This window comes from Pristiophorus japonicus, chromosome 5, assembly GCF_044704955.1.
Source record: "Pristiophorus japonicus isolate sPriJap1 chromosome 5, sPriJap1.hap1, whole genome shotgun sequence".
In the NCBI taxonomy this organism is placed as follows: Eukaryota; Metazoa; Chordata; class Chondrichthyes; family Pristiophoridae; genus Pristiophorus; species Pristiophorus japonicus.
The window spans coordinates 134,053,738-134,066,732 of NC_091981.1; the positions used below are offsets into that span (position 1 = coordinate 134,053,738).

Consider the following 12,995-nt stretch of genomic DNA (forward strand, 5'->3'; position numbering starts at 1 on the left):
AAATTAGATCTCACATCTGCGTATATGACGCAAGAATTGACCGAGGAATCCAAGCTACTCACTACCATCAACACACATCGAGGCCTTTTCATGTACAATCGATGCCCATTCGGCATCAGGTCGGCAGCTACCATATTCCAGCGCAACATGGAGAGTCTGCTCAAGTCCATCCCGGGGACAGTTGTATTTCAAGACGACATACTTATCACGGGCAGGGACACCGACTCCCATCTCCGTAATTTGAAGGAAGTACTAAAGTGGTTGGATCGGGTAGGCCTACGGATCAAGAAATCTAAGTGCCTGTTTCTCGCACCCGAGGTTGAATTTTTGGGCAGAAGGATTGCTGCTGATGGAATCCGCCCAAGAGTCCTAAACAGAAGCAATTCGCTTGGCACCCAGGCCCTGGAATATCTCAGAAATGCTCATCTTTCTCGGGCTACTCAATTACTTTGGGAACTTTATGCAGAACTTAAGCACGCTGCTGGAGCCTCTCCACGTGCGACTCAGGAAGGGGTGCGATTGGTTTTGGGGGGACGCCCAGGAACGTGCCTTCAATAAGGCACGCAACCTTCTGTGTTCCAACAGTGTTTTGACTTTCTTTGACCCAGGTAAAAAGCTAGTTCTCACATGCGATGCGTCAGCATATGGGGTCGGGTGCGTTTTGCAACATGTCAATAGTGAGGGCAAATTACAACCCATAGCTTATGCCTCCAGGTCACTTTCGCGGGCGGAGCACGGGTACGGAATGGTAAAGAAGGAGGCACTCGCGTGCGTGTACGGTGTCAAAAAGATGCACCAATACCTTTTCGGGGCCAAGTTCGCGTTAGAAACTGACCACAAGCCCCTCACCTCCCTTCTATCCGAGAGCAAGGCAATAAATGCCAACGCCTCGGCGCGAATTCAACGGTGGGCACTCATGCTGGCGTCCTACGACTATACCATAAGGCACAGACCAGGCACAGACAACTGTGCCGATGCACTCAGCAGGCCATTCCTGGCGACCACGGAAGGGTCTGATGCACAGGACTGTGAGATAGTCATGGCAATGAATGCCTTTGAGTCCACAGGTTCGCCCATGATGGCTTGCCAAATCAGAGCCTGGATGGCAAGCGACCCCATGTTATCCTTAGTAAAAAGATATGTCCTAACCAATGACTGGGCAGAGGCTCGCGATGCCTGCCCCGAGGAATTAAAACCCTTTCACAGGCGCATGCATGAGCTATCACTACAAGCAGACTGCCTGATGTGGGGCAGTCGAGTAGTCATGCCTCTGCGAGGCAGAGAGGCATTTGTCCGGGAACTCCACCGCGAGCACCCGGGGATCGTTCTCATGAAGGCCATAGCCAGATCCCACATCTGGTGGCCTGGTATTGACGCGGACTTGGAGTGCTGCTTTCGATGGTGCACCATTTGTGCCCAACTCAGCAATGCCCCCAGGGAGGCTCCACTGAGCCCCTGGCCCTGGCCTACCAAACCGTGGTCGCGGGTGCACGTAGACTATGCGGGCCTATTCACGGGCAAAATATTCCTCATAGTTGTAGATGCATTTTTAAAGTGGATCGAATCCACCATTTGAAACTCGAGCACAACCTCCACTACTGTGGAGAGCCTCGCAACCATGTTTGCAATGCACGGAATCCCTGACATATTGGTCAGTGACAATGGTCCGTGCTTCACCAGCGCAGAATTCCAAGACTTTATAATTGACCACGGCATAAATCACGTCAAGACGGCACCATTCAAGCCGGCCTCCAATGGCCAGGCGGAGAGAGCAGTGCAAATCATTAAACATGGCATGCTTAAAATCCAAGATCCTACGCTGCAGGGTCGCCTGTCGCGACTGCTGTTGGCATACAGATCTCGTCCGCACTCACTGACTGGGAACCCCCCCCTGCGCAACTGTTGATGAAAAGGACTTTAAAAACAAGGCTCTCATTAATCCTCCCAGACATGCACGAAATCGTTGAGGCAAAGCGCCGTAAGCTGACTGAGTACCATGACAGAAATTCGAGAGGGAGATGGAATGAGATAGGAGACAAATGGTTTGTACTAAACTATGGCAGGAGTCCCAAATGGCTTGCAGGGACAGTAACGGGCAAGGAAGGAAACAGGCTACTGGTAGTGCAAATGGACAATGGCAAAACCTGCCGGAGGCATGTAGACCAAGTCAAAAGCAGATTTACCAATAGCACTGCGGAACCAGAGGCAGACTACAATGTGGAACTCGCACCACACCTGGTGGACAGACAGAGGGAACAACCTGAGGAAAGGGCAATCCCAACAGACAGCCCAGGTGAGTCAATAACAATTACACCAATCGAAACAGACAGCCCAGGTGAGATACCAGCAACCACACCCAAAGAAAAACAGACACCAAGGCAAACAACTGAACCACAACTCAGACGCTCCACACGAGAGTGTAGACCACCTGAGAGACTGAACTTATAAAGACAATAAGACCTTGGGGGAGGGTGATGTCATGAATCTTACATTATTATATATAACTGTATCCCAACATGCTATACATGACTGTAATAAGATATGACCTGTAACCACCAGCATACCTTACCACCAGGGGTGCACTTGCAAGAGACAGGTATATAAGCACAGGTCTCAGGCAAGTGCAGCATTCCAGAGCTGTGAAATAAAAGGTGCAGGTCCAGAGTGGCCTTGACTTCACTACATGCCTCGTGTGAATCTGTACTGAGAGGACAGGACTTTACAATGATGATGATTTCTTGATTTATACTCTGTCCTACAATGTAGCTACTGTTAGATCACCTATAGACTACTCCCACCAGTGACTTCTTTCCCTTATTATTTCTTATCTCCATCCAAACTGCTTCTACATCTTGATCTTCTGGGCCAATATCATTTCTCACTACTGCACTGATTTCATCCTTTTTTAGCAGAGCTACTTGACCTATTTTTCCTTCCTGCCTATCCTTCTGAAATGTCAAATACTCCTAAATATTCAGTTCCCAGAATATTCATACCTCCTGCTCCGATGTCACTCAGATGCGGAGACAATTGCAGAGAGAAAGGGACAGAGAAAGTGATAGAGAAAGGGATGTAGTAAAGAATAGCTAAAGGCATGGAGAAAGGTATAGAGCAAGGCAGGGAGAAGGACAGGGACAAGGACAGGGAGAAAGGCAGCAAAATCTGGCCAGAGGGAAAAGGTGCCACAAGGCTGGCAACAGGGGACCTTACTCTCCCAGAATATTCCAGCAGTTCTCCTACAACAATTTCACTCAGGAACAATGTGTACGAAGGCTGTGCTTAAGCAAGAACGTGGTCAGAGCTCTACCATCTGCTGCAATCAGACCATGATACCTCACACCAGGGTGAGGATGGCTCTCTCAGTGGCAATCAAAGTCACCATCGTGCTCAATTTCTACATCAAAGAATCCTTCCAGGGAGCGAAAGGAGACATCTCCAACATCTCCCGGTCCATTGCTCCATTTGCGAGGTCACAGATGCTCTGTACAGAAGGAGGAGGGACTACATCTACTTCCCCATTACCAGAGAGAAGCAGCACAAGCGTGCATATGGCTTTATAAGGAGAGTGGGCCTCCCCATGGTGTAGGGTGCCACTGACTGCACCCAGATCACAATCCTGAGATCTTCCGTAACCGCAAAGGCTACCACTCACTGAATGTACAGTTGGTGAATGACCACACCGTCAATGCCCGCCATCCTGGCAGCAAACACAATGTCTTCATCCTGCACCAGACCAATGTGCCAGCTCTGTTGCAGCCACAAAATCAAGCTCGCGGCTGGCTGCTCGGAGACAAGTGCTAACCTGTCTCCACCTGGCTCATGACTCCCTTCCGCAACCCCAACACACCTGCCCAGCTCTCATACAATGAGAGCCATGCCGCCACCAGGAACATCATTGAGCAGACCATCGGAGTGCTCAAGCAATGGTTCCACGGCCTTAACCGCTCAGGAGGAGTCCTCCAGTACTCGCCTGAGCTGGTGTCCCTATTCGTCATCGTCTGCTGAATGCTGCACAACCTCGCCATCATGAGGGCACAGCCTGGCATAGCCACATCACTTGAGGAGGATGAGAAGGAGGGGAAGCAGGAGGAGGAGGAGGAAGAAGAGCAGGAGCAGCAACATCTGGATTGAGCAAGGGAGGTGCGTGACCGTTTCATCAGAGTTCGGTTCCAGTGAATTACATCCCACTTCCCGGTTCCTCTGGATGTCCCCATCACCTGGTAAAGCAACATGCATGGTCGTGCTGCTTCTCTCTGGTCATGGGGAAGGAGATGTGGAAGCTTGTACTCACTTTCACCACCCGACATAGATTGTTGAATTTCTTGCGGCACTGGGTGAGGCTTCTTTGCACCTCAGTGCTGGCCGGCACCTCCCAGACCACCTTTTGCCACATGGCACAGAAAACCTGCGGTGATGGCCACCTTCCCTCGGCAGGAAACAGAGAGACCCTCCTGGTCTTGAGTGCCCACACTAATGCCTCCAGAGCCACATTGCGGAATCTCGTGGCTTTCTCCCTTAAATAGGGATTTCCAACAGCCATTTCAGATCCTTCCTCTACTCCAGAGATGAGTGAATGACTTCAGCAATGCTGAAAACAAGCATCAGCAGGTTCAAATGACCACCCCTTTAAGAGCTAGAAGGAGCTGCAGTTAAGGATTGAAGGCTGCTTGCTGAATGGAACTCAGCTGAAATTGGGTAAGTGGCTGTGAATAGTACCCCTGCAACGCCCAGCTGAGGCCATAGCCCCTCATTTACTGCCCCCACCTCACCCCTGGGGCAAAAATGCCCAATTTGCCACAATTTGGCAACCCATCTCGCCGGGCACTAAAACTTCTCAGCCTAAAAAATTACCATCCCAAATGGGTCGCTAACGAATTTCACCCCCGATATATTTTTATAATGTTACAGGGAAGGAATATGGACAAAATCTTCCTGTCAGTGGTGACATCTTACACACAGTGGATGGTGTATTGGAAAATTGCAGCATCACAATTTGCTAACGAGTCATCTGCTGCGTGTGAGGCTCTGCCTGTGGCATGTGGACTTGGTAATTTTTTTGAATGACCTCTTCTTATATTATAAAGATAAGAAATTACTTACTTCCTCCAGCTGTATGCACTGTATTTTATGTTGAGATATCTCCCAATAAAGAAAATGGTACCTGTGCTGATACAAGTGAGTGGTAAACTCCATTTTTTTGCATCAGTTCTGCATGTGTCCCATGTTCCACTAAAACTCCATTTTGAAAGCTTGCTATTACATCTGCATTCCTGATTGTGGACAGGCGATGAGCGATTATGATCGTAGTACGCCCTTTACTTGCCTGTGGAAGTTAGAAAAGGAGCTGCGGTGAAAAAACAGCTTTTAATTTCATTAACAGTTACTCATATAAGATCTTTTGATATGAAAAAATAATTTGTGTGAAGAAAATGTTCACTAAAATCATTGTGCACACACAATTTCTCTGAGGTTTCCACAGTTGTGGCTGGCGATCAGGAGAGCTCCCATGGAAATTCAACCCTTTAATGAACTTGACTTTCAGAGAAACTAGGGAAATAATAAATACGTCCTTGCCAACATCATTCACATCCTGAGAGCAAATAAAACATAGGGGATGAATTTTCACAGGCGTTCTCCTGATTGTCTACTGTAAGCACAGCAAAACAGTATAAATTGGCCTGTTTGCCTCTTCCATGAAAATGAGTAGGAGGGAGAGAAATGGAGGTGTGGTGTGTAAGTTACACCATGCCAGGACAGGGCAGGCTTGATGGACCAATTGGTAGTTTTCTGACCTTTTTTAATAAGTTCATGAGTTTTCACTATGTTTAAAAGTAATCGCTTAATTGTTTTCTACATAACATTAGGCATTTCCTACAACTCTGTATCCCACAAATGAATTGACACGTGTTCCACAAATGTATGATCACAATTTTTTTGTTTCTTTTGCTTAATATGTACAACTACTGTGTTTGGTAACTTGTACCTTATCTAATGCAGCTTGAACCACAGTTTCACTCTCTGTATCCAGGGCAGAAGTGGCTTCATCTAACAAAAGAATCTTAGGGTTGCGCACCAAAGCTCGGGCAATTGCAATTCTTTGTTTCTGTCCTCCACTCAGTTGTGCACCTCTCTCTCCAACAAGGGTGTTGAATTTCTACAATAAAACACAAAATATAAATTATATGGACTCTTCACTGTACAGAAATTCAACATTAGAAATATTTGGTTCATACAGTTAACCCTTTAAGGATAGCAATTGCATCTAGGCACCACAATAAGAAGACTTTTACAAGTTGCAGTGGATGCTTGGATAGTTTGTAAGAATAAAAGTGTTCAGTAATAAAATTGATTCTGTGTATGTATAAATGTTGAAAGTGTAGACTATACGAAAAGACAGTTTTGAAAGATTGTGTTGCTGTTTGTGTATTGTGTTAATTGGAAAGCCATTAAACCTAATCAAAGGGTGGCTGGGCCAGTCCAACAGACACATGAGTGAGGAGAGCCAATAAGGAACTGCCCTGGAACCAAGGTCCAATCCTGAGGCTTTCGGAGGAACAATGGACTTAAGGGATATAAAAAAACTCAAGCCCCATTTTTCTCTCTTTCTCTCCCGAGCACACGGCAGACCTCCTGCTGAAGACCAGCCAAAACAGCAAGCCGTGTGTTCAGCCAGCCAGCCAGAGGAAAGTATACCTTTTTATAAATCATTATTGTAACATTGTATCTGTTATAACCAAGTAAGATCCATAGGGTAACTACGACTGCTGATAAATGTGCATGTGTGTGTTTTTAATAAACTGTTCCAAATTGTTTTAAAAGAATCGTCTCACTGTCAATTTAATGCCAAAAATTTAGAAATCTTACAAATTGGTGGAGAATGTGGGCATCTGGCGAGACAGCTTTTTGATGATTCTTTTGAACAATTGGAAATTTCAGGAGTTGTAATTCTAACCTATGTTGCGAAGCATAACTTATAAACGATTAAACGGATCGGGAGAAATTGCGTCTTAAGAAGCAGTCGTCTCGATAGTTGTAACTGTTTAATTGGGCTGGGTTGTAACTGTTTAATTGGGCTGGGTTGGAACTGTTTCAGTGGGGACCCACCATTAGTTATATTCAAAAGACATAGGATGAAGGGATCGGTCATGAACAGAAAGCCAACAACAAAAAGAAGTGTTGAGCTAGTTTATCAGGAGAAGTTGTCCAAAAAGTTCCCGATACAAGACATAGAAGAGTTAAAGGCACATACCTCCACAAGGGTCAACCTGTGTCCTTCTGGAGTTGGTGGCACTTATCCAGGAGAGAATAGATAAGGGAGAGCCAAGGCCAAAATGGGCAAATGGTCTTGTGTCATTCAGTGCATTTTATTGTGCTCGGAGAGATGAGGAATTAATGATGCAGGAGGCCAAAGTGATACAAGATTTGAAAGAATTGCAAGTAAAAGAGATTCAACTAAAAGAAGGAGAGATTGAAGGTATAAACCAACAAAAGGAAGAAGGCCTCCAACTTGTGAAGCAGTTAAACGAGGGAGAAATACATATTTAAGACAAGAAATTGGTCGATTAAACCGTAGTATTAGGCAATTAGAAAGAGGGGCCGAACAGGCAGCTTCATTGCTGCAACCATAAAGCCTCTCACATTTAAATGCCACAGCAGCCGTTGTTGAAACAAATGAAAACAAATTAGAGCTAAAAAAATATAAATTGGAAAACTTGAGGCACCAGCAAGAGATAGAAGATGCTAGGGGAACATTAAGGGAAGTAATTAAGAAGCCACATCGGGAGGCAGATGCCAACTAGAAATAGTGAGGCTAAAAAGTAAGTTAGGGGAGCAGCAGGCCCTGGTATCTGCAGTAACACGGGGAGCCATAACAGAGACAGCAGAAGGGGACAAGGGGGAGACAGATTGGGAAGAGGAAGGAAATCAGTATAATCCCCAGGAGGGTGGTGAAGGATGGGATACCTTGGAGACACAAGAGCCGATCGTAGTCATAGTAACCACTCCTTTACGACGTAATACGCACAGTCATATTACCAGTAACCGTAATGACTCACGGCCCATATCTGGTGCTGACGCCACGGCGTGTAGCCACGAGATGGGGCCCATTAATGATGGGGGCGACCCACTGGAAGTTAATAGGAGATGGGCAAATTTCAGGCGGGCTCACCCCGAATTGGAAGAGAGAGACTTAACACGAGTCCTCCTCTTGGCCTGTTCCACTTCCCTAAAAGATAATCTGCCAGATGCAGTCTCCAGCCTGGCGCAACGGTCGATGCACTCATGACCGAGATCCTAAACCATTTAGGGATCCAAACGTGAACTTAATGGCTCTGCTTAATCAGACCAAGCAGTGCCCAGAAGATACGCCTAGAGCCTTCAGTAATCGCCTGTATGATATCTATCAACGTACGCAGAACCAGGCACCCGCAAATGCTACAGTAGGAAAGAATCAGGGACAATTTAAATCGATGTTCCTGACCCAACTTCACCCTTTAGTAAAAACCACTCTGGGCATAGCCATAAGGCACACAAATCAATGGACAGCTATAGAGGCCAGTGCTCAAATAGCATTGAAGGTGAAGTCACCACCCATTGCAAATAAACCAGTGTCAATGGTGGAGGAATCTCGAAACTACCCCTTTAAGGGACAGTGCTTTAATTGTAAGAAGGTAGGCCACCTAGCAAAAGACTGCAGCAGACTCAGACCAGCACTGAACCATGATGCAACACATAGATACCTCCTGTGGGACAAATCCAAGCCCTCTGGGACAGATCAGTGATTGGATCAATTGATAACCCTCATACAAACCCAAATTGCCATGGAGATGATGCAAAATCATTTACCGGTGCACGCAATTGCCAATGCACACTCATTAGAGAGACCCATTCCAGGATCAACCCTATGACAGGGTTCGGCTCCCAAACATTGGTCGGAGGTGGGGTTCCGACGTGATGGTAGTGGGAGACCAGTAGTCCTTGTTGTCTTAAAAGGGGGCAGGCAGCAGAGTATGCTTATCGATACTGGCTCAGCAATTACCATCATCCACACCCCATACCCTGAACGCCATGCAATGGCGGGCAAGGGTTGTATGGCCCTTAAAGGGCTTAACGGTGATACAACCACCGCGTATACAGGGAAGGCCACTGAACTTCAGTTGGGAGGCCTCACCTGTAAGGTCCCAGCGCCGATGCTGATGACCACCCCTGACGGAAGGGGAATTTTAGGGACTGATGTGTTAGATCAGTATGGCACGGTGATAGATTATAATCAGGAGTGTGTTTGGATGGGATTGAGAGATAAGGCAGGAGTGATAGAAATTTCAGGTGCTCACTCAGTTTTTGTTATTAAAAAGCCAGCTGAGTATGAAGCTGTGGCAAAACTAATTCAGGAACACCTAGCGGTGTTTGCCACATGCAAGCATGACTGTGGAAAAATGGCAGGCGGGGAATCGATTGAGGGACCTCTCCCACTCATTCACTAAACAGTACCCCATCACAAGGGAGAGTTACCCTTACATCCGAGACACTATAAAATCCCTAATCAAGCAGGGTGTTCTTAGGATAGTCACTTTCACGACCAATTCACCCACATGGCCAGTTAAAAAGCCTGATAGCAGCTGGCGACTGACTATTGATTACAGAATGTTAAATTCTGTAACACTAGCCTGCTCACCGGTAGTAAGAGAAACTCCCACCACATTATCTCAAATTCCTGCTGGTTCCAAGTACGTCTCGACCCTCGACATCACCAATGGATTCTGGAGTATCCCTGTTAAGAGGGAAGACCAGTACAAATTTGCGTTCACATTTGAGGACCAGAGCAACACCTGGACATGCCTGCCTCAGGGGTTCCACAAAGCCCCCACGATATTCCACAAAAGAATGGCTGCAATTTTAAAATACTTTTCCCGCCCTACCTGCTTGTTGCAGTACATAGAGGACCTACTGCTGGCAACCGACAGCATGGAGGAGCATCTGTCCCTTTTGCACGAACTTTTGACATTGTTGGCTCAGGCGGGACTAAAGGTGAATCCCAGTAAGGCTCAATTAGTAAAAGAACGGGTCACCTTTCTAAGAGTGTCCATTTCTCCAGAGGGATAATCCCCCGACTCTCACAAGGTGGAGATAATACAGCAACTGCCATTACCCATTTCCAAGACAGCCCTACGATCATTCTTAGGGTACCAAAGGAACTTTATCACAGGCTTTGCAGAGTATGCAAAGCCCCTGTATGATTTAATAAAACTGCAGGGTGATGAACATACACCCGGCATGGACTGATGCCCACACCCAGTCCGTGGCTAAATTAAAAACTGCAGTGATACAGGCCACATGTCTGATCCCTCCTGATCCCACGCAGCCCTTCCATTTGGAGGTCGGGACCACAGAGCAAAACCTCACTGCAGTTCTGTGCCAAATGCGAGCTGATCGACTACAATCCATTGCATATGTGTCTCGAAACCTGCAGGGGGCAGAAAAGATGTATACCGCATGCGAGCACCACCTACTGGCCATCTTCTGGTTGGTACATCACTTTACTTTTATTACTGGGTTACAGGCTACAATCCTGCATAGCAGACACACACCTCTGAAACTACTGATGAAACCTGGAGATTCGCTATTTTCCTCGCAGCTCCTCAGCAAATGGACATTGGAATTTAAGGAAAGAGACATTGATACCATTTCCAAACCTATCACATTGCTGCCACAATTTCTGATCTATGAGGGGGACGTGCATGAATGTCCTTTACCCCAGATTAACTTTGTGACCCATCCTGTGCAGAAAGAGCCCATACAGGATGCCCCAGATGTCTATATCGATGGGTCCTATCACATTGAAGGATCCCCTCACACCGGCTATGCTGTGGAATTGCCAGAAAGAACCATCCAGCGAAGATGCAACAGACAGTCTTCACAATATGCAGAAATCGCCGCACTTCTAAAGCTCAGATAGACCCGTGAATATTTGGTCCGATAGTGTCTATGCTATAAACACCATGCTCTCCTTGCCCCTATACCACAAAAATTACTATTGTACGATAGACGGTAAGGCCCTGGTCCATGGGCCCTGGTTACGCCTGCTCTGGTCATACCTTAAACAGCGATCCCAGCCCTGCTTCATAGGAAAGGTAGCAGTCCATAGAAAAGGGGTCCACATAATGAGGGAAATTCCAGCGCAGACAGAGCAGCCAAGAATACTGCGATTGATGGAGAGATAGAGGATATAGTTGTTGAGCCCTGCAATGCTGTTAGCAAGGCCTCCCCAAAGATCACCTAGATTTAAAATCTCTGCAGCAGCAATACTGGTCATATGCTGTTGTAAGCACCTGGCACGAGGAAGGCAGACCTCTTCCTCAACCGACAGCCTGGGCTCCCAATACCATACTAGCCACTGCTCCTGACTCAGATGAACAGTTGCTGATGTTCAAAAGAAAGCCAAATACCTGCCCGGTGGTGTGTGTTCCACCACAGGGGGGGGTCAGGAACTGCTCTCCCTCTTTCACTCCCACCCCACAGCAGGGCAATATTCGGTCCTGATAACCTTCTATAAGGTAGCATCCATAGCTTGGTGGCCTTCCATGAGGGAAACAATCAGCCAATACTTGACACGATGCCTACCGTGCCTGTAACACAACCCTCCTGCATACACTAACCGAGCCTTGCTTCAAAGCACACCCCCACCTCAAGGGCCATGGACTCACCTCTAGATAGACTTCATTGGGCTATTTCCACAGGGGCAAGGCAATTTTCAGCATGCCCTAGTGGTGATGGATCAATTCACTAAATGGATCGAAGCATTCCCCTGCCACTCCAACACCACAATCACAGCAGCCAAAACACTATTGAATCATGTGTTTTGTAGGTGGAGAGTACCAATACAAGTGGACAGCGATCAAGGTTCACACTTCACCGGTAAAAGTTTTACCCACCTGCAGGAAATGTTGGGGATAAAATACAAATTACATATTGTTCACCACTCCCAGTCATCCAGAGGGGTCGAAAGGGGGAACAGGATCAAGTTAATGTTAAAATAATTGTGCTCAGACCACTCCACTCAATGGGCTAACATGCTGCCAATGTGCTTAATGGCAATGAGGTCCACACCTCATAGAACAACAGGGGTCTCCACATATCAGGCTATGATGGGGAGGCTCATGAGAACACCAGGCCAGCTAACACTAACAGGGATAAGTCCCCTGACAATGAAAGCATGTAGTTGCAAGTGGCTGGAACAAGTGGTAGATCACACCGATCAGATCAATCGATTTGTGGCCACCAAATTGGGGAAGTCAAAAAGACAACTTAAAAAGTACTTTGACAAGAAAGTACCTCCCTTTGAATATGAGGTGGGAGACTCAGTAATGATTCCAAATTATGGGAAAAAGAAGCTGCCTTTGAGCCCAGGTGGTGGGGACCACATAAGATTTTAGACCGATTGAACCCCGCGGTTTATTTGATTCAGTTACTGGGGGAAAAGGGTGTTAAGTACAAGAATGGTTTCACATTAATCAGTTAAAAACTGCCAAAGAGTAAATACTGCACTGATCTTGTTTCCCACAGACTATGTTACGGATCCTCATGATTGTCAGGACGATACTGGTCACGACCGAAGCCGAGGGAAGATGGAGAGGCGGGAGCTGCAGCATGACTCATCAACAGCATCAATCATCAATGTGCTTTGAGAAGCGACAGTGCACTGAAGATACGGGAAGGGGAGAGTCTCCACTAGAGATGTTATTGTACTATAGTAAATCCCTTACATGTGGCATACACCTTACGAGGTGGGGACCAAGTCAGGCCATCCACTTTTCTCTCTCTCTAAGTTTAAAATCCATAAACAGCAGAGCTATCAGAACCCTCTCAAAGTTTATGACATGTGATCCCTGAGGAGGTAAAGCATATGAGGGGTCAATAAGGATATTTCCCCCTCAAGGTTAGTTTGCGGGTGCAGCAGGTAATCAGGAAGGCGAATGGAATGTTGGCCTTCATTGCGA

The 12,995-nt window shown here is 46.7% G+C and overlaps 1 protein-coding gene across 8 annotated transcripts in view; it reads right to left on the minus strand.

Annotated features, from left to right (window-relative positions):
* LOC139264463 (ATP-dependent translocase ABCB1-like) overlaps nucleotides 1–12,995 on the minus strand; it is a 276,998-nt gene that overhangs the window by 108,676 nt on the left and 155,327 nt on the right. For all 8 annotated transcript variants that reach the window (XM_070880982.1, XM_070880981.1, XM_070880983.1 and 5 more), the window contains 2 exons: nucleotides 5,984–6,154; nucleotides 5,162–5,323 (listed from right to left, as the gene is read on the minus strand). In XM_070880982.1, coding sequence (XP_070737083.1) covers nucleotides 5,162–5,323; nucleotides 5,984–6,154 — 333 coding nt within the window. The remainder of the gene's footprint in view (nucleotides 1–5,161; nucleotides 5,324–5,983; nucleotides 6,155–12,995) is intronic.